The sequence below is a fragment of the Amia ocellicauda genome, chromosome 1, assembly GCF_036373705.1.
Source record: "Amia ocellicauda isolate fAmiCal2 chromosome 1, fAmiCal2.hap1, whole genome shotgun sequence".
NCBI lineage: Eukaryota > Metazoa > Chordata > Actinopteri > Amiiformes > Amiidae > Amia > Amia ocellicauda.
In genome coordinates, this window is record NC_089850.1 from 45,498,756 (window position 1) to 45,520,293 (window position 21,538).

General features: G+C 37.5%; 1 protein-coding gene and 1 long non-coding RNA gene across 2 annotated transcripts; one reads left to right on the plus strand and one right to left on the minus strand.

The window, feature by feature from the left end:
• Nucleotides 1–690: 690 nt before the first annotated feature.
• LOC136751269 (uncharacterized) lies at nucleotides 691–4,888 on the plus strand. The gene is made up of 2 exons (XR_010816986.1): nucleotides 691–824; nucleotides 1,259–4,888. It is a non-coding gene; the product is annotated as an uncharacterized LOC136751269 (long non-coding RNA).
• Nucleotides 4,889–12,870: 7,982 nt separating this feature from the next.
• Nucleotides 12,871–21,462, minus strand: hadhb (hydroxyacyl-CoA dehydrogenase trifunctional multienzyme complex subunit beta). Its single transcript, XM_066706747.1, has 16 exons — nucleotides 21,269–21,462; nucleotides 19,516–19,592; nucleotides 19,362–19,403; nucleotides 19,108–19,204; nucleotides 18,771–18,815; nucleotides 18,393–18,492; nucleotides 17,590–17,677; nucleotides 17,173–17,360; nucleotides 16,847–17,027; nucleotides 16,407–16,528; nucleotides 16,033–16,112; nucleotides 14,678–14,725; nucleotides 14,398–14,485; nucleotides 14,147–14,221; nucleotides 13,518–13,682; nucleotides 12,871–13,380 (listed from the first exon to the last, which is right to left on the minus strand). The coding sequence occupies exons 1-16, from the start codon at nucleotides 21,445–21,447 to the stop codon at nucleotides 13,345–13,347; spliced, it is 1,611 nt and encodes a 536-aa protein (XP_066562844.1). The 5' UTR covers nucleotides 21,448–21,462; the 3' UTR covers nucleotides 12,871–13,344.
• Between the last annotated feature and the right edge of the window lie 76 nt (nucleotides 21,463–21,538).

Below are 21,538 nucleotides of genomic sequence, written 5' to 3' on the forward strand. Positions count from 1 at the left end.
GATAGACTAAGTTCTTATAAAATGTCTTAGAGGGGGCTGATGGTAAATGTATTATGTGCTGTGCTTTCATGTGAGGTTTCATCAACAAAGCTGTGAAGCTCTCAATGACACTTTTGTATTTTAAAGAAAGAATAAGACATGCACTAGTATATAGTACCTTAGCGGGTATTTAACCTGATCCATAAATTGGGCGATCCATTAGATTATATATAGTGGAGACAGATACTCCTGATTGTATTATTGTTTTCCTTCAGGCTGCCAGGTATTTCAAATGTGTCTTCATAAATATTTATTTTTATTGTTATTGATATCATTGTGTGTTATGAATTCATAAAATATTATGTTTGAAAAAGGGCCACTAAGAGATGATTTAGTACAAAAAGTAAGGTGTGCATTCAATATTTATTTATTTGACATCAAAAATATACATATACATATATATATAATGACTATTTGTATTGTATTCATGAGTAGCATAACTGTCAAAAATAGTTGCATATTAATGTAACCATTTATCTACGATTAATTATTCTGCATTCAGGCATTTTTTCAAGCAGGTTTCCCTGACTCCTCCATGAAGAATCACTGTCTTCAATCCATCGCACAAATGTTCTGACCTGGGTTGAGGTCTGAAAATTGGTAAGGCCTATCGATACTGATTTTAAGTTTTATTGGTATTTTTAGGCTAAAATATGATGGTATGATTTGGAAACCGTCTGCCGAACATGACTTGGGAGTGTTTCAGTCTCCTCCGGGGAGGCCGTAAACATGCTGTAAACATCTCAGAAGACACTTAACATCTGTCCTGGAGACACTAGTTTTGGGTAAGAAAACTAATCATTTTGTTCAAGTTAGCATTCTGACCCACTTTCCTCACGGCAAGCTTGTACCAGACTTTCTTGTGTCCTTTTCGTACTACGCTAATCACTGCAACTCCCTTGTGTACAATGAAGAGCTCTACAGTCAAAACTAGGATGGTCACCATCTTTTGAATGACTTTATACATGCTGTGTTATTTTGCACACACTGCTTTTATCCCTAACTGTAAACCAGAGCAGATCAGAAAGACATCTACATTTACAGGCTGTACATAAAGGTAAATTATGAACAATATAACTGGGAAATTGTTTCATATAAAATATAATGTTTCTTTCTGAATGTATTTCATTTCATTTAGCATTCATGGACTAATGCTTTCTAGAAGGTGTTTCAGAGTTTTTATCTATCCGTGCCATAACAAATCATGATTGGTTTACAGGTGTTAGATAGAAGGAGAGCTACATTAAAACAGAGTGACAATATGCTGAGATGGAAGAAATGTCACCGTGTCCGTCTTTCAACACATCTTTAGAAAGAAGTACCTGGAAGAAGTACTGCGAAAGAAAAAACACTGCCTGCCTGGTTGTAAGCAGTTCCAGACCTGCGAGCACAACAAAGAAAGAAACCAATAAGCAAACACACAAAAAGAGAAAAAGAAAAGAGGGAAATAACTGATTCCACTCATTTGGAAGTTTTGGTTTGCGTCAACATGAGGAAGTAACAGCAAACGGCAAAAGTAAAGGAGAAGACAGCTGCAATCAAATTAAAAAAGCAGGACTTTCTTAGGACTAGATCCCGTCATACACCCTTTATCTTATAGTCAGAGCAGAATTAAGACTCAATTAAGTTTTTTGATAATAATTCATAGTGTCCTATTATTTAAATTAATTTCTTATTCTTTTTTGTAGTTTTTTTTCAGGTTGTGTTACTGATTCAATTGCTCTTTGCCAGGCTTGACAAAAAATAATAATAATCTACTGTCTGAAAAGCCTGACTGCCAAGAAGTCTGGTGGAGGAGCGCAGTGCTGTCGCCAGAGGTCTTGCCAAAGCAGTGAGCACTGAAGCGCTCCGTAACCCGGTTACCCTTCCCCATCTCATTACTCTCACAGTCAGCCTTGAGGTTGTGAAGGTTATGAAACAAGTGTGAAAAGCTAGGAGAGGCAGACAACATCAACTGCTCCTGTAAGTAAGTGTACTGCGACCAAGTGTCCACCCATGCACAATGCATTCCTGGATATGTGTGTATATCCAACTGCAATGGAGCAAACAAACACATAAATAAACACACTGAGTACCTCACATACCCTCAGCGGCCGAAGTGCATTTTGAGTGGAAGCATCGGAAAAAATAATCACAAGAGGGGCAGCAACCCTAGAGCGAGAACGATTGTGTGCATCCCAGACCACTGGACAGAGCTCCAACCGCAGGTCAGAACGCAGTCTTGGGCTCCTGCTCAGGAACCCCACACAGTTTGCTGAAGGGAGAAGTAAAATATGATATGGCTTTGCGTGGTGCTCAGAGACTAATTAATTCAAGGGCAGATGAAGCAATACCACAGAAATAAATTGAAGCGGTCACCGGGTCTTCCAGTGAACTACGCCAACTCGTATAGGTAGGTAGAACTGATATTTTTTGTTTTCATCATTTTGCCCTGATTTGCAGAGTCTCTGCCCACAACTTTACCTTCAAATCCTGATGTATTCAGATAATCTAGCTGTTTATGTATAACTTTCTCCAACAGCTACCTAACCTGCCCCTCAAATAAGCCCTCAAAAACAACCCTAGGGATTGTCAGCTGATTTCCCAGTACAGTAAACCTTAGCCTCACCAAACTCCCATCATTACGCCCCATCCTGGACAGAGACACTGCACAGCTCATATCTCTAGCTTTGCTGCAATTATTCCTCCACGACTACCGAAGGAACGGGGGTATATCTCACCGCATTCTGTCTTTATATTTCAATCCCAAACTTATTTTTAATTAAACTGTTCACAGGATGAGGTGAGGTTAATATTTGTATACTGTCTGATACTAGAGTTTTTATGGGTTAGTTTGAATACTTTCATAAATGATACATGTTGCATGTTTTATATATCATCACAATGGAAGCTGTAACATAAAAGACACAATCATCGAACTATAAATGATTTCTTTCCCTGAGCTACACAAAGAAAAGGAAAGCAATATTATCGTAGTTTTTATTTATCCACAGAGCAAACAAATTCTTCTGGTGACCGGGATTATTTTATTAATCTTTCTAGGAATCATGCTGCCAAGGAACAGTTAAAAAACAATTATATTTTCACTGCAGCTTCAAAAGAAACATCCTGTGCTCATCTCCAGGTCTTTATGCTGACACACAGGAAACTCCAAGGCTATTTTTTTTTTCTTTTCTTTTTTTCCTTTTCTTTTGTTTTCTTTTCTTTTCCTGTCATGGTCCCAAGAGTTTGAGGACTTCTGAAAGGCCTGATCGTTTATTAAACTCTGTTTGCTTTTTGTTCGTGTTTTGGGGAAGCGTGCGGAGAAACAAGACCGAATCGTAATTGAGGCAAAAGGAAAGTGTGAAGCAGTTCTTCTTGAAGAGAGCAATGATTTTTGCCTTCAGTTACAATGACTTCAAATTGATGCTCATGTAAGCTTCAAGTAATTTCTCATTTATACAGATGAACTTGATAATTGGACAGCAGCAACAAAATGTACATGTTTACTGCCAGAGGTCAAGGGGTCATCTAAAGATATGGAAACATACAATTAATTCCATTTATAACTTTATAGAATGTATTATTATTATTATTATTATTATTATTATTATTATTATTATTATTATTATTATTTAGATTTCTATTCAGATGAAGAAGCTTTAAGTAATATCAGTCACAACAAACTATAAAGATAGAATTGTTCTTTACTTTTTTTAATTCATGATCAATTCCAGTAAAATGTATTCCTCTATGCTGAAACCAATAACTGATAATTTTCAAATCTGTAGTTATTTGTTTTCCTATGAAATATGGCTGTTAGCAGCTAGTTACAATTATGGCTGTATTTTTAACCACAGATGTGCACAACATTGCTGGATGTTAATTTGCATAAAAGGTTTTTGCCTCTTTTTTATAGAAAATAATAAAAGAAAATAATTGAATTATAATGAGCAGCAATATTAATAAATAACATTAGTATTCATTGTTAAGGTCCTGCAGAGCAAAAAGATTCAGGCTAAACATTTTATTAGCATCAACCGACAAAATGATAGTCTCTAAATAATTTTCTGTAGCTATAAATTATGAAAATCTGTATTCCCCAAAACATTTAAGAGCTGATTTTACACACACCTTCAGTAAAGGCATAAATTAAGTGTTTGTGTTAGATGTGGGTAAGAGCTGCTGGGGGAAGGCTCAGCCTGCCGCTGACCAAGGCCCTTTGAGAAGCTGCTAGGTGTGTGTCCGCGCTCCCGAGCAGACTCGCGTTTGTTTGTGTTGTGGGTTCACAGACTGAATAAAAAGTGACTGGCCTGACAGCACAAATCTCCAAGGAGGGCTGTGCGTGCCTTTGAATCTGCCCGGTCGCAGAGGATTCAAAAAGTGGGAATATAGCTGGGGAGTCTCAAAAAGTATTCAGTACAAATAAATCAAAGGCAAATGAAGGCAGCACAGCTAAGGTTTTCATGGGTTACCTTTCTTTCCGTGCCTGCGGAATCAGCTAAGAAGAATTTATTTTTCTTAGAATAAAATCCCTGGCCCTTTTTAAAATTGTATTCATTTTACTCATGTATATATTCCTTTACATTTCTGTCCCTAATATTTAATGTCAATGTGAATATTATAACTTCAAAGTAATCACAACAGAGTTCATGTTTTATATTTATTTTAGGGGGAAGATTTGGGTAATGCTTTGTTTTATATTATATTGTAAGTGTTCAACAGAGAGTGAATTACCTTATAAAACAACATCCAACGGCATATCAAATAAAAATAATTGATAAATATCACCTGGAGTTTCAATATAGAAGGACAAATCATATTGTTTAGTATTTGCATTTTGGGCGGGAAATTAAGACACATCTTGTTACACGTTGTCTGACCTCTGATTTATATACTATGTTACAAATGATCAGTTCAGTACATATGTTAAATCCTTATTCATGACCCTCTAGGATAAAGCATTACCAAGTTTTCAATTCCATTAAATAATGAAACCCTTTGAACCCTCGCTCATCTTTTGAGAGAGACATAATTAAGTCTGTCGGTTCAGCAGAAGATTTGTGTTTTCCTGCAACACAACATAAGCTCATCTCATCTTCAAAGGTTTTTAACTCGTGTTTAACTATTTAACATTAGTGCAGGTACAGCTTTACGGTTCAGTGATCAAATAGTGCTATTAAGAAGCATGAGAGGAAATTAACCACACACAGAATTAAAACCCTGCTACGGGAGTCACAAAGGAATTTTCGATGTTCTCAAACTGCATTGGAGGGGAAGAGTAAAACAGTTGCAAGCATCGTTTCTTTTAAAACCATGAAGTTTTGCAAATTGCATTTTAACAGTTTACTTTACAAGATAATATCAGGTAATAATCAAATATCATTACAGCTAGAAGTTAATCAACATGATTTTTCTGTCCTTTTTTCAAAGATCATTCTATGAGCATATTTAAATGTCTGTAGGATTGTCTCTCTCCTAACCTCACAAAATAGAGAGATGTGTTTGCAGCTCAGGAAACAAGTTACACAAGATCTGAAAAGATAGATAACAGACACATATGTAAATATATATATATATATATATATATATATATATATATATATTATTTTTCTTTAAAGGGGGTGAGGGCAGGAGGGCTCTAGTCATAAGACCTTTAAATACTATGAAATTCATCACAGTGTATGAGACTAAATATATGTATTTGTTTATATAAAGCATAATTGCCCTCACATTCTATTGCCCTCATTGTTTTTTCAATTACATAAATGCTTTTGGGAGAAGGTTTTATTCCTTTTATTTATTTTTCTGAAGAAGGTTTTATTCCTCTGTTCTTCTGGGGGACCCCTAAACATCAACCTTTAAACACATAGATTGTAAGAACAAACCCATCCAAAACATATCTCCTCAAGAGGGCTATTACAAAACGACCAGCCTGCAACTGTGACCCCAGTGCCACCTGCCCCTGCATCAATAATTAAAGGAACCAAGCTTTCAGGTCCTGACCTACAGTGCTTAACTTTAGAAATATTTCAAGGGAGTCAAAACAATAAACAGTTCAGTGTGGTTGAGGGAGCAGTGTAATACAATCAATATTAGGTATCAGCACCCTGGAAAATGGAAAAGGCAAAAGGAAAGCAGCAGTTACAGGCATATAAACTAATGCCTGAACATACCTAAGCTCTTTCCCGGCAGACAATGTGATGACGTTTGTCCAAACATTCATAAGACTAAAAAAATTAAATGAATTCTGGGATTCCAGTACCAGAGGGCTGTCAGTCAGCCATCCATCCATCTGACTAATTGGCTTCTTACCCTCTTTCCATCATGTTTTTTCATAACTGGTTGCCTCTGGCTAAAAATGCAAATGACAAGAAAAGGAGCCGTCTAAAAAAAATTGCAGCTTTACTTAATTATCTGTCAGAGTAAGGACCAACAGACGCTGGCCCACACAGCAGAGTTATGCTAAGCAGCAAAGCATCATGGGAATTGGAGTGACAGCTCATTTTCCTTCTGCAATTTTATATGAAAGGCAAGGCAGAAACATAGGTTTTTCCCACACTCCCTCTGAACACCTTGGCGAGTGCTCAAGGGAGCACAGTGCCAAGCCTGTCACTTATACAGACATGGTCTATTTGCCTCCATGGTGACAGGATTTGTTGACAAACGCCAGCAGTCATCTCACTATCATGGGAAATATCTGCCATGATTTTGTCAGCAGCCTGACAGAAATTGTTAATGTCTCAAATCCTTCCAGTGACAGAAACCCGTCTTGTTGACAGTATTTGACATACCAGGCTCAATATTCCACTCCCCCCCCACCCTCCCCAACTCACTAAAAAATTAACAATTACTCAATTTCTCTGCCTTCTCGTGGTAGAACAGTAATAATTTTCAGTTAATGAGAATTTTACTAGTTCTCCATTTAAAAATAAAATAATTAACCTGACATGCCGTGAACATTTCATGATTAATTCAAGGATGCTCTTCTTTCTTGCGTTGATCGATATACTTTTCAAATTTGGAAAATATTCTACAAAAACAAGGGAGTAATTATTGTATTCCCTTTCCGGTTCTTGTGTTAAGTCCTTCAACATAACATGAATAACCTTGAATGGTATTATCATGTGTTAAACTACTGCAGATCTAATTAAAAGTTTTCCATGAATCCTACATGTCACAAAAGCACTATCATCCTGACAACCCACACTATTGAATTCAAGTAACATTTTTAAAATTAAAAACATGTATAAGTATCAATTACTGTGATATATATATATAAATATATCACAGAGGCAATTAATTACTTCAACAGTTTATTTGATTAATTTAATTGACATCAGGAAAGCATTGCCATTGAACTGGAGCTCCAGAGAAAATGTGGACTTCTCTCTACACTGTAGGATAAATCCACTAGGGAGGAAGGCACTCCGCAGACCACAGCTGGAGTGATGTACTCCCTTGACTTGATCCAGTCATTGGATTTAGAGTTGCAAGCACCCCTTGACAGTTAACCTTAAGACAAAGGTTAACCACCGCTTAAAGAAAATCTGAATATTTTATGAGTTTATGAGAAGGTCGTATGGTTTGCATACAATATATTGCCAGAGTACAAATCAACATACTCCTTGCAGCTCTGGGAGGTCATTCCAGAAGCTACATTTGCATCCAAGTAATCACCTAAATGTGAACGAAAGCAAACTACCATTCAAATGAAAAGAAAACAAACAATAGGGAATGCAAGTAAGAAAATAATTGAAATGTGCAGGTGACACATACATGAGTATATAATACCATACATTTAAATAGCATGGACATTCAGCTTGAACGTTAAACTAGCACACTCTCCAAGAAATATTAATTATTTTATTTTTTAAATCAGGTCATGACAGTTGAGGTCAATGGGTCAATGGATTCATCATTTCACTACACGTATATTCATTTTCAAGATTTTTCTGTCTTTAGCATTTCATTCCTACGATGCTCTCAACTAACAGAAACCCATTTTTCTACTCTGTATGTAGGGACGCATCATTCTTCTCTGGGATGAGAGGATCACGGGTTATTTAAGTAAAGCTGTACGGACATACGAAACAAAAGAGCACTCGCAAAAAAGATGAAGAGTTTTACAGATGTGTGGGTGTATCCTGATCTGCACCACTGCTAAATAGTTCTGCTGTTGCTGGAGTCATCTCCTGACACATAGATGTTAAAAAAGCAAATAAGTCAAATGCACATCTTTCATGCATTATTTTTAAACAGGCGCAATATGGGACCTGCAGAATGTGTGTTGTGTATAAGGGGGTTGAGATTAAAGTCTGTCTTGTCCACAATTCATTTTGATTGAGTGTTAGGAACCAAGTAGATATGTACAGACAGCAGCCAGTGTCTACTCTAGTCAAGTTTAATAAAAGGTATCTGTTTGATCAAAGACAGCTGTTCTGGGGAGTACAAGGGTTTATTTCTTTGATTCCCAGTGTATTGGATGTAAGTATTTGATGGTTGGTTAACATAGGCTATACACATACCGCACTGTATTTTAAGAGCTCTACCATATTAAAATGAGCGTACAGCCGAGTTTGTCATGTTTCTCACTTCTGCTTCTATAGTATAAATGCCAGACTGTGCTGAGGATACACAAGAGCAAATTACCAAGTCATACTTATATATATATATACACACATACACTCACCTAAAGGATTATTAGGAACACCTGTTCAATTTCTCATTAATGCAATTATCTAACCAACCAATCACATGGCAGTTGCTTCAATGCATTTAGGGGTGTGGTCCTGGTCAAGACAATCTCCTGAACTCCAAACTGAATGTCTGAATGGGAAAGAAAGGTGATTTAAGCAATTTTGAGCGTGGCATGGTTGTTGGTGCCAGACGGGCCGGTCTGAGTATTTCACAATCTGCTCAGTTACTGGGATTTTCACGCACAACCATTTCTAGGGTTTACAAAGAATGGTGTGAAAAAGGAAAAACATCCAGTATGCGGCAGTCCTGTGGGCGAAAATGCCTTGTTGATGCTAGAGGTCAGAGGAGAATGGGCCGACTCATTCAAGCTATACTTTTAATATCTGTAGATCACACACACATATATACACTCACCTAAAGGATTATTAGGAACACCATACTAATACTGTGTTTGACCCCCTTTCGCCTTCAGAACTGCCTTAATTCTACGTGGCATTGATTCAACAAGGTGCTGAAAGCATTTTTTAGAAATGTTGGCCCATATTGATAGGATAGCATCTTGCAGCTGATGGAGATTTGTGGGATGCACATCCAGGGCACGAAGCTCCCGTTCCACCACATCCCAAAGATGCTCTATTGGGTTGAGATCTGGTGACTGTGGGGGCCAGTTTAGTACAGTGAACTCATTGTCATGTTCAAGAAACCAATTTGAAATGATTCGACCTTCGTGACATGGTGCATTATCCTGCTGGAAGTAGCCATCAGAGGATGGGTACATGGTGGTCATAAAGGGATGGACATGGTCAGAAACAATGCTCAGGTAGGCCGTGGCATTTAAACGATGCCCAATTGGCACTAAGGGGCCTAAAGTGTGCCAAGAAAACATCCCCCACACCATTACACCACCACCACCAGCCTGCACATTGGTAACAAGGCATGATGGATCCATGTTCTCATTCTGTTTACGCCAAATTCTGACTCTACCATCTGAATGTCTCAACAGAAATCGAGACTCATCAGACCAGGCAACATTTTTCCAGTCTTCAACTGTCCAATTTTGGTGAGCTTGTGCAAATTGTAGCCTCTTTTTCCTATTTGTAGTGGAGATGAGTGGTACCCGGTGGGGTCTTCTGCTGTTGTAGCCCATCCGCCTCAAGGTTGTACGTGTTGTGGCTTCACAAATGCTTTGCTGCATACCTCGGTTGTAACGAGTGGTTATTTCAGTCAAAGTTGCTCTTCTATCAGCTTGAATCAGTCGGCCCATTCTCCTCTGACCTCTAGCATCAACAAGGCATTTTCGCCCACAGGACTGCCGCATACTGGATGTTTTTCCCTTTTCACACCATTCTTTGTAAACCCTAGAAATGGTTGTGCGTGAAAATCCCAGTAACTGAGCAGATTGTGAAATACTCAGACCGGCCCGTCTGGCACCAACAACCATGCCACGCTCAAAATTGCTTAAATCACCTTTCTTTCCCATTCAGACATTCAGTTTGGAGTTCAGGAGATTGTCTTGACCAGGACCACACCCCTAAATGCATTGAAGCAACTGCCATGTGATTGGTTGGTTAGATAATTGCATTAATGAGAAATTGAACAGGTGTTCCTAATAATCCTTTAGATGAGTGTATATATACATACATTCATTTTGGACTGACCTCCACCACCATCATCAAAACACCAAATGAGGGAATATCTTTTGGAAGAATGATGTTTATCCCTCCAGTAGAGTCCAGAGACTCATAGAATCTGTGCCAAGAACATTGAAGCTGTTCTGGTGACTTGTGGTGCCCAACACCTTACTGAGACACTATATGTTGGTTTTTCCTTTAATTTGTCACCTGTCTGTAATTTGACATTATATATATATATATATATATATATATATATACACACACACACACACATACAATAAATTAATGACAGAATAAAAATGTATCTAAACTATCATTTCAATTTTTGTACTGATTCTTGGATTATATATTTCCTTTGCATTTTTACAGATTGCTTTTATAAATAATTCATGACATTGATATTTGATCATACATATAGATATGTAACACACACACACACACATTAATTCACCCTCCTTCCTCTTTGCAATATCTCCACGTGGAAGGTGGCACAAAGTGCTCCTGCATCTGTCCTGTGCGAAGTAATTCAATCACAGCTTCTCTTCGTATTTCACTCGCTTCTTTCATGGTCAGTTTTGTAATGGCCTACCAGCTCTAAAGGAAAAGGTCATGCATCAAACAAAACTAATGGAAACACTCACGGCTTAAAAGATTATAGAGTTTAAGTGCATCATTTGTCCATTCTTAATATAAAAGTGAATCTCTCCTTTCAGCTTACTTAGTTACAAATTATGCAAGACAGGATTATGATTTGAAATTAAGTGAGTCATCTATATATTAATTACATGCCTGAAGAGAAGTATTTGATCAATGCAAACTACCAGTGCTCACGTATGGCAGTTAAATCTGGGCACAAATGTGAAATTATTACAGAAACTGCAGACAACACAAAGAAGCATGGATAGAAGACTTCTTGGAATAACAGAAGACAGGAACATGAATGAATGGATCCAAGAACAAAACTGTGACAATTGTTAAAACGCCAATGGGCCTGATGTTACAAGAACAAATCAACAGTGGACAATTGAAGGTATCGAATGGAGCCCAAGAGATTAAAAAAGAAAAGCACATAAAAGTTGGGGAGATGAAATCAACTTTACAAGTGTAACATGGAAAAGGGGAGCTATAGATCGGAGCAAATGGAAATATCTTGGGTAGGCCTTCATCCTTCAGTGGATCAATACAGCTTTAAGATACGTATATCTGTATCTACATAAAAAGTTTTTATAGATTATTTTTTTAATGTAATGTACCTAAAATACAGAAGATATTCTGTTATATGGTTAGTTGTTGGTCTCACAAGTGTAACACTTTAAAAATAATTAATTAGTTTAAGCACTTGGAATAAAGAAAGTTTGAATTTTGATAGTTAAAATAACTTTTTTTACCTTTGTTTCTAAATATTGAGTATCATTTACTAAATATGTTCCAAATAGCGATTGTGTTCTACTGCAGCATTTTGAAGAAAGAAGGAAAAACTGTTTTACGAGTATTTGAAAAATAAAACTGAAAACTCTCTCAAAGATGAATGATGAATGTGAACGCATAGGGGAACTTTAAATCTCATATGAAAGCACTTGAGGGAGAGGGTGAATATAAATGTGAGGAACAGTTTGAGTCCATTGGCTGCGTTTGTAGTTCGTTTCAACATGAAGTTGAAACGGTGTTATTTACAGATAAGAGTTCTATTTCTGAGATGAAGTGTGCAGTGTGCCGAATATCATCTGCAACTGTTGTTCCTATGGGTACAAATTAAAAAGAATGCCAAAAACATTACATTTCGACAGAGTGATTTCCCTCTGGAATCACCATTGATTTGGCCTGGTGTTTGTGGAAGGGGAACGCTCCGATTTACCCATCAAATGAAACTGAATACCAGTTCAAATTAAGCAGTCCAAGTATCAGTAAATGAACGTACAACAAAACATGAAAGCAGGAGTCCTGTGTCTCTGCATAAAGTATTTATGCCAATAACACCTCAATAAGAGTTAGTAATTTCCCCAGGGTAGTAGATCTACAACAGAAGACCTTATCTATTACCCCAGCTTCAGACATTAAAAACAAAGTATATGTGGAATAAAAATAAAAAATCTACTTGTCAAACAGGATCTTACAAATAGTATGCATTGGTAATATATACTACTACCACTACTACTAATGTTGTATTTTCATTATTATTTACGAACAATGAGGGACACTAACTTGTGTCCTAATACAAATGTTAAATTGTTTATTTGACATTTTTTAAAGGCTACATAAAAATCTACACACTTGAATGTTTCTTGGGACATGCCTAGCTCTAGAATGTACAAATATATCAAGTTTTGTAATCTCAAACTTACTTACAATGCTTCCATAATCATGGCATGTCCTTGACACTTATAATTAGTTAATTTTAAGATCAAAAAACAAAAAATGGTACTTCATATGCAACATTGATTTACATAAAATAACCTTATCATAAACAATATCTATTTGAATGTGAGGATACATGCACAGTGAAATAAAAACAATGCCATTTTTAGTTTCACATTCTCAGTTTATTGTTCCGATATGTTGACTTAAACCTCAGCTATACCTCGTCGCACAAAGACTGGCACACGCAGCAGTTCTGCATGACTACATCCTAGGTATTATGAAGAGTTTTTAATTCATTACTTTTCAGCAGACCCATGACATCTGTATTGTGAAATTAATCTATGTTATGAGGGAGCCCAAGATTAAACCGCTTGAGAAAACTCAGCCCATTCAGCAGGAAAAACTGGGCGTCCACTTCTGTTATTCATGAGCTCAGCCTTGAGAAGGCACTCTGAACAGACCGTTGATTATACCCTCAGAATACAATTCATTACATAAAGGCAACGTGGCAACAGTATTTACATTGATAAACAGTCCCCACAACACTGGTATTGTAATGTAACCTTTTCTTTCTTTGTAAGTGCACTGGAATGGCTCTCTCGGGGGTGTTTCCAAAACCATCTCTCTTCTCTATTTATTGGGGATAAGCTTCCACAATCATAGCATGTCCCTGGAAAAAGACAAAATACAAGTATTTACTGTATGTACAGATGCAAATATGACATTTCTGTATGCAGGCATGAGGCTGATCCTTGGAAGTTTTAGTAGTCATGACAATTCAGGAGCATAAGCTGTGATTGACATTACCTGCCCCCCTGCTGCACAGGCAGCAACCAAGGCATACTGGCCTCCCTCCTTCATCAACCTGTGAGCCGCGGTGGTGATCAAACGGCAGCCAGTGGCACCAAAGGGATGTCCCAGGGACAGGGACCCTCCCCAAGTGTTAAACTTCTCCAGAGGGGGGGCACCAACCTAAAGAATAAATACATACATAAATATACATACATTACGCTGATGCACAGACAGACAATAACTTGAAAAATAAAAATTGCCTCCCCTGAAGTACATGCATTACTTTCATCTGACTAAAAGCAAAAGCAGCACAGAGCGCACCACTCCCAAGCACAATTCTGTGAGAAATGACTGTCAACTTTATAACTCATTCGTTTTACCCGCACACCAACAAACACTGTGGTTCTTGGAATACCTAATACAATAGGTTTTCCCCAATTTCAACCGAATAGCTTCAAACGATCAACATCATAAAAATGCTAACGACGCTACCATGCAAACATGTCCAATAGCTGCTAGTGCCTTTAAATTAAACCTCACATACAACAAGAACAATGAGTATAAACATTATTATTAATTATAGAGCGTTTTTCATAGGCCTCATCTGAAAGAGCAAAACCATAAGAAAAGTTAAATACATTTACCTTGGATTTCCTGCCCATATATGTTTGGGCAAACCAGTCAGAGTCCAAGGCTTTAAAGTTAGCCATAATTTGCCCCTAAGAAAAACAAAATATTTGTTTTTGCACCATCATATATAACAAGTATTTATATATTAATACAACTTAAAAAGCTCAAATCCATAGCTGTCACTATTCAAATATATTCAGCATTTCCAACTGCATGGCCCTCCTCCCACACTTCAGTCATGTCAAGAAAATACTCTAGTACTTACTGCAAAAGCTTCATGAAATTCAAAAACATCAATGTCAGCCAAAGTCAAGCCACTCTTTTCAAGGACTTTAGGTGTGCCGTATGTTGGCCTAAATCAAAGGGAAATTGAACTTGGTATCCATGAATTGTAACAAACCAATATATTGTAAAGGTGACAGAACCACAGTGCTTTGGGGAAACATGTTCAAAGTATTTGACCATTATTATAATATTTTTAAATACACCCTTCCACAAATTTAAATAAGGAATTTAGTTAATGTAACTCAAAATGCAAGACTTACCCCAGCAGGAGCTGATCCTTTGGGTCCTGGGACACATACACAAAATCTCTGGGACAACAGAAAAATATTAATGGGGAAGAGGGGCACAACACAAATCAGGCCAGACACAAAGTATTACAAAATTGAGCATAGATCAATCTTTCACAGCCATCTTTCAATATTAATAATTATTATTAGGGCACAACAGATATCAGAGCACCAATATTAATCGGCCGATATTTGCCTTTTACAGAAATATCTGTATCGGCACATACTCCACCGATAATGCACCGATACATTTTCTCAAACTACTGGCTACATTTTTTTTTTTTTTTAGATCCTTCGTCAGACTTCAGACAATAAATAAATACATGTTAATTTGATTTTACAGTCGTTATTATAATTATTTACCATTATGTTTTAACAGTGCTTTAGTTTTCGCTGGAAACTCCGACTCCACAATGATTCTCATGAGCAGCGGCGCTGTGTGTACTACTGAGTGCCATGGTGAAACAAAAACACACCCATAGAAAAACATTGGGCTCATAAACCCATAAACGTAGGTTTTACTAAAACCCTCATAACCAACAGAAAGTGTTTTTAAAAGCTGTGCTGCAGCTGAGTATCCATGGTTTTGATTGTTACTTTCCACAATCTAAAGAAAACGAGTGAAAAGACAGCTCTCAGACAATGTTGGATAAACCTGAAACTATACATGATATTTATCAAACTATTTCAAATCTTACATCATGGTTTGGATTTTTTTTTTAAACAAATGCAGCTGAGCTGTGCTGCCTGTGCTATAACCTGCCCCTGTTGTATTGGCAGTATTGAGCACTGAGGAGGACTTAAGAGAACCTGACACATGTAAAATGCTAATGTAAGCCAGACCAGCACTTAATACCATCTTATTTGTTCTGATGTATAGAACATGCGCATTCATATTTTTCCTTTATTCTCCCTTATTTAAATTTAATTTTTACAATGTTTGATTTGTGGTTATTTAAGATTAAAACTAATGTTAAGTGTATTATGTAAAAATGCATATTTGACAATTTCTCTCTGACGGGGATGCATGCTAAAAAAAAGTGTTTTGCATGCTAACAAAAAAAGTAAATATCAGCAGATGTATAAGTAATCGGGGAAAATTAGCTTCCCAATTATTGGTATCACACCCAAAAATCCTGTATCAGTCGGGCTCTAATTATGATTTATTTCTTAGCAGACGCCTTTGTCCAGGATGACTTACAAAATATATAATACAGTTCACTATAAATTGGGAAGAAAATCTTCTCTATCTGCCATTTCTAAAGGGCACACTCAGGAGCCATAGTTAAACGTGTATTTTTAATTGACTGGAAAAACGAACACCTTACCTTAAGTAAGCTTTCGGCTTGTATCCCATTGCCAGCGCTTTCTCCTCCGACATGATAAGGACTGCTGAAGCACCATCAGTCTGTTAAAAAGCAAACGTGTGAAAACATTTACTTATCTGCAATCTGTGTAAAGGGTTTCGCGCTGTATTCGTGAAGGGTTTAACAACTTCACATCTCCCGAGAGTATTTCTAACATGAATAGAGGTTCAAATAAACTGTAAAATTAATAGGAAAATGACTCATTCACGCCCAGCATCTTTAGATTAACCTGTGTGCACAGTGAATAATGCAGGAGAAAAATGTAGGAGATGCGAATTGGCGCCAACGTCTTTCTGAATACAATCCTTCGTGACAAACACAAATGAAGTGCTTACCAAGAAAGAGGAGTTTGCAGCAGTGACTGTCCCGTGGGGCTTCACAAAGGCAGGCTTCAGTTTGCCCATCTGCTCAATGGAACTTGGCCTAATACCATTGTCTTTAGTCACTGTGTCTCTTCCTGTTTAATTACAGAATTGTATTACACATGAACACAAACAAAATACCCATCAACATATGCATCACTAAATTAGGCAAGTCCAAATGACATGCAGTTTTTCACAGTACTTCTGAGTGTTATAAACTGAGGCCGTTACTGTGAAAGTACAATTCAATTCAGACAACTAGGGAAGTCCTCTAAGTCACCAAAACCAATCAAGGCTGCAGCACTGCAGCCACCTGTAAGCTTTGGATAAGAGCGTAAAAGGGACGAAGACAATAAATAAATGTACAGAATCAGAAGCTCCGGAGGAGGAAGGGAATTCATTCAAGTATCTACCTGGCACTTTGACGGTGATCACATCGCTGAGCAGGCCTGCATCCTGAGCCTTCTTGGCCAGGATGTGAGAGCGCAAGGCAAACTCGTCCTGCTCTAGGCGCGACACGCCAAAGGCCGCAGCCAGCCGGTCGGCAGAGTGGCCCATTGTCTCACTGGTGGAGAACTCAGCCACTGCGGGGAGCTGCATGGAGAGGGAGCCCGTCAACCACCCACAGAAAATCATAGAAGCCGTGTACTCCCCTGTGCCCTTGATTCTACCACAGGATGTGTAAATGGGAAGCAGAAATGTACCCGCCCCTTCATAAACTAAGTCAGTGACAGGTTACCTCAGGGGTGAGATAGCTGGGGCGGATTTTCCCGAGCAGGGCCAGCCTCTGACCCATGGTCTTGGCCTTGTTCAGTGATAACATGGTCTTCCTCATCTTTCGGCTGTGGCGAATAGGAACGTCAGACATGAACTCCACCCCTCCAGCCACCACAGCGTCACACTGGCCGGCGGCGATCAGACCAGCGGCTGCACAGAAACAGGACTGGTCTTAGTGTGCAAGCGAACAATATCAATGTCTGCTCAGCGATCAGTCCGCCCCAGTACAACAGCAGACTGTTCCTGCTATTAGAGCGCACGTGAGACAGGACAGATAGCCACGTGTAGAGGGGGAGATTCTGAAAACTATAGGGATACACAAATCTTAGCACAAAGGTTGCAGTTTGGAAACATCCCTCTATATGAGCAGCTCACTCACCTGTAGTCATTGCCTGGTTAGAAGAGATGCAGGCCATGGTGACTGTGTGGGCTGGGATTTTGTCTGAGAACCCTGCTCCCAGGGCAGCCTGAAACACACAGTTATGAGAAATGAACACAGAACATGTGCAAAACAGTTATTTTGCAGAACTGGTGATTTGTCAAACAAGCATAACTGATTAGATTTCAGACAGGAAGATTTGCATTAGTCAAAAAATAAAAATGTCAACTTCAAAAGGAGAAAAAATGGAAGGGCTGGTGTCAGTGCAAATTTTACAAAACACATTTTGAACTGAAATGACAGAACTTAATGAGATGTGCTGCTCAATTGAGCGATTTTCCACTGTACTTAGTGGGCGGGCTGGAACTTAATCAAGACAGGGCTGTGGGCAGTAAACAATACTGCTGCCAACTAGTGCAGAAGTCAAACTGCAGATAAATATACAACCAAGAGGTACAATCATGACAGCATGTGATTTCAAAGACATACAATAAAGCAGAGGTAATGTTGATTTAACAGACAGTCAGATTTTACAATCTGGTATGGGTATGCTGTATGGCATTAACCATTTAATCATCCAAAACACATCCATTTACAGAACAGATATAGTTCATTTTTTTATACCAAAAGGAATATAAAATTCAGGTAATTTCACCCAAACAGCTGAGGTCTATATACTTTTGCCAAAGACACCAAGAAAACAATGGTGACAAAAAGTAATAAAGTAAGAATTATGATGACAAAAGTAATACATTTAAATGAAGGAGTTTATGTTTGTAGTGCATTTATTTATGTATTTTTACCTCTCTTGCAACATTGCTGGTTTTGACTTCCTGGATTACTGTTCCATAAACAATGTAGTCGACAGCATTTTTTGGGAGACTTGTCTTGGTGAGAAGGCCCCTATAGTGGAAGATGGCATTTGGTCAAATTCAAACTGCATTTAAAACACTGGGACTGGGAAAAACACAAATGGACAACTTTAAGGAATTCTGCTTGACTTGAAGCAAATGTATTTAATTACATTTATACCAAATGTTAGGTAATATTTTTTAGTTTTGCAAAAGGTAATTTGTAATGCTTAAATACACATTTGCTATAGACATAATTATAATAAGTTGCTGTTTGGTGAACATTTCAATCCAGGATATTACAGGAAGAGCACACTTCACTATACTTACTGCAGTGCAGCTCTGGCCAAATCATGAGGCATCAAATCACTGTAACTACAAACACAATTACAATATTTTACTTAAATGTGAAGACAATGATATAATGGTTATAAAAATGGTGACAAAAATAATTCCAAACTTTAACAGAAATCTCAGTGTAACTCCAAGTCACCACTAGATGGTGGTTTTCTCTCTTTAACAATGGGTTTTTTAAATGGGTTCAATAATCCTGTGCAAAACTACGCATTTAAAAAAAAAAAAAAAAGTACTTTAAAGCATTTTCCAATAAGGAGTCAAATAAGTAGACCAATGATATCCTCTATTAATTCCTTTAATATTTACTTACGTGGTTCCAGACAGTAAAAAAGGTGTGCGAACACCCTCTACCAAGACGATGTTCTTGACTCCTGTTCTAGCCAGAGTCTTTTTGGTTTTAGGTTGCACTGTGATCAAGAAAAAAGCAGGATGAGAAAACCTATAGAAATGTAGTTCTAGATCCCGACACAGCAATACTCCATCTATTGATCAAACAAACATGTTGTATTTGAAAACATTTCACATGTACTTATTTAACAGGTGCACCAGAAAATTCAAGCATACCTTGAGCCTGAAGGTGTGAAGTTGTGCTCAGTGACCTTGTAGCTGATAAAAAGAAAAGCATAATTAAAAGCAACAGATTAAAGTGCTTCCATAGTCAACTAAAAAGTAAGGCATTATCTTCATTTTTTTTTTGTTTAATGACTGTATTACTTACCAAGTTTAACAGCCCAGGATGAATTCACTGGGCAGTTTTTGATACTGTGAGTTAAGATGGACGCCATTTTGGATTTCCTAATATAAATTGAGAACACAATGAGAAGTACACTTCCACTGACATACACAGGAGCTGCACAAACTATATATATCATCACACAAACGGTCCTGCTGACATTGAATGTCCTATCCAATTTCTCTCTGAATACACTTCCACAGTACAACAATTACAAAATGCATCCAGTAAAACTATTATAAATCCATCATTCCTTCTTAGAGTTGGCACTTTGAGATGCCACAGGAAAATGTATAACAGCAAGCAATGTCAAAATTATATAACCAGAAAAAATAAATGATGTCTATATAAAATCAATCTACACATATTCATTAAAACAACATTTATTGCAAGGTCACCTTCAATATTATAATATTGTAATTCCAAATTAGGACCATAAACTCAGAGCTTAATAGCACTGAACAGTCCCCAAGTCGTATTACTAAAACTATTTTTAAATGATTTTTTTTATGTATATATATTTTAAATAGAAATATAAATAAATATTTCACATTGAAATGCATTACAAAATAGTAGTATAGATGGCTTGAAGTCATGACTACTATACTATAGACATATATATACATGTTCATATATTCCTTAAATCATTTCTTATATGTAGCAGACAGTTTGGTGAAACTGCTGCCCTCGCATGGTTTCCTGTATTACAGACAGGCATTCACCACTGTACAGATGTGGATATCAGCTCACCTGATGTACAAATAAACTGTTTTCACTGTACACAATAATAGTCTTTAAAAATAGGTTACAACTCCATTATTTTTGTATTGAAACAACTATTTCGTAACTTCTACGACTGCGAGAAATATTGAGTTATGCATTAAACTCGGTGGCAATCACAGAGCAAAGGAACATGGTGGCGTTCAGGTAGCGCAGATTTACGCAGTTGTGCGCAGATCTGCGCCGCTCCACCAATAGGATCGGTGGGATTCTGCAAATCTGCGCACAGCTGCTAAACAGTGCGCCGCAAGGACGCCATCCTGCGGAGGAAGACCCGCCCACAGCAGACAGGATCACTTGACCTTTTACCTACTTCACAAAGCCGACCGGAGTCACGGAGTGAATATGGAAAACTGAACTGATCTCGATATTTTTAGCATACGGTCCGATCAGAGCCAGATCAAACAATATGCATAACTACCTCAGACTATAACAATGTATATATAAGTTAGCATTAGAAATACATTTGGAAAAAATAAAATGATCACGGCGTTGCACCCGCGTATAAACACAACAACGTTCAGTTAAATATCGATTTACCAGTTAATGCAAAAGAGCATGAGAAGCGTTAACCCTATTAGTTTGTGTTAATATATATTTAGCACAGTAAACAGAACATAACCACTTTCAGAGCATGGCAGAGGCAATATACGTCATAGTTGTTGTATTTGTATTATTTCCCAAAGATTACGAGTATTATACATGACAAGGTAAATAACAATAGCAAAAAATAATACTATACTATATAATATTCGCTGTGGGGTTTTAAAGCTGCATCCCTCAATTCCGTTGATAACTTCGAAAACTTAAATTACTCCTAAACTAAATGCCTCCTGAACATTTAAACCATACAACCAACGTGGCCTTAAAACTGATCTCGCAATGCACACACATTTTAGAGTCTAGTTTCAAAACATTCACGTTTTTTTTTTTATTTACTTTCTGCTAAAGTGCGTACCTCCGAGTCTGACTGATTTCCCACCCAGCTCCTGTGCAAGAGACCGACTGACCCCGTCCTGCAGCCAGCACAGCCACCGAGGACGTCACACACGGAAGACCCCTGCAATAGGGCTGTTCCAAATTTTGCCTGATTAAAATACTTGACAAGTTATTACTAATCTTAAAGTACAGATACATATGTATCAATCAAATGCTGGTTTAATTATATTTCAAATATATATATAAAAATGTATGCGTTTAATGTCTTATATCTTAAATATTATTCGAG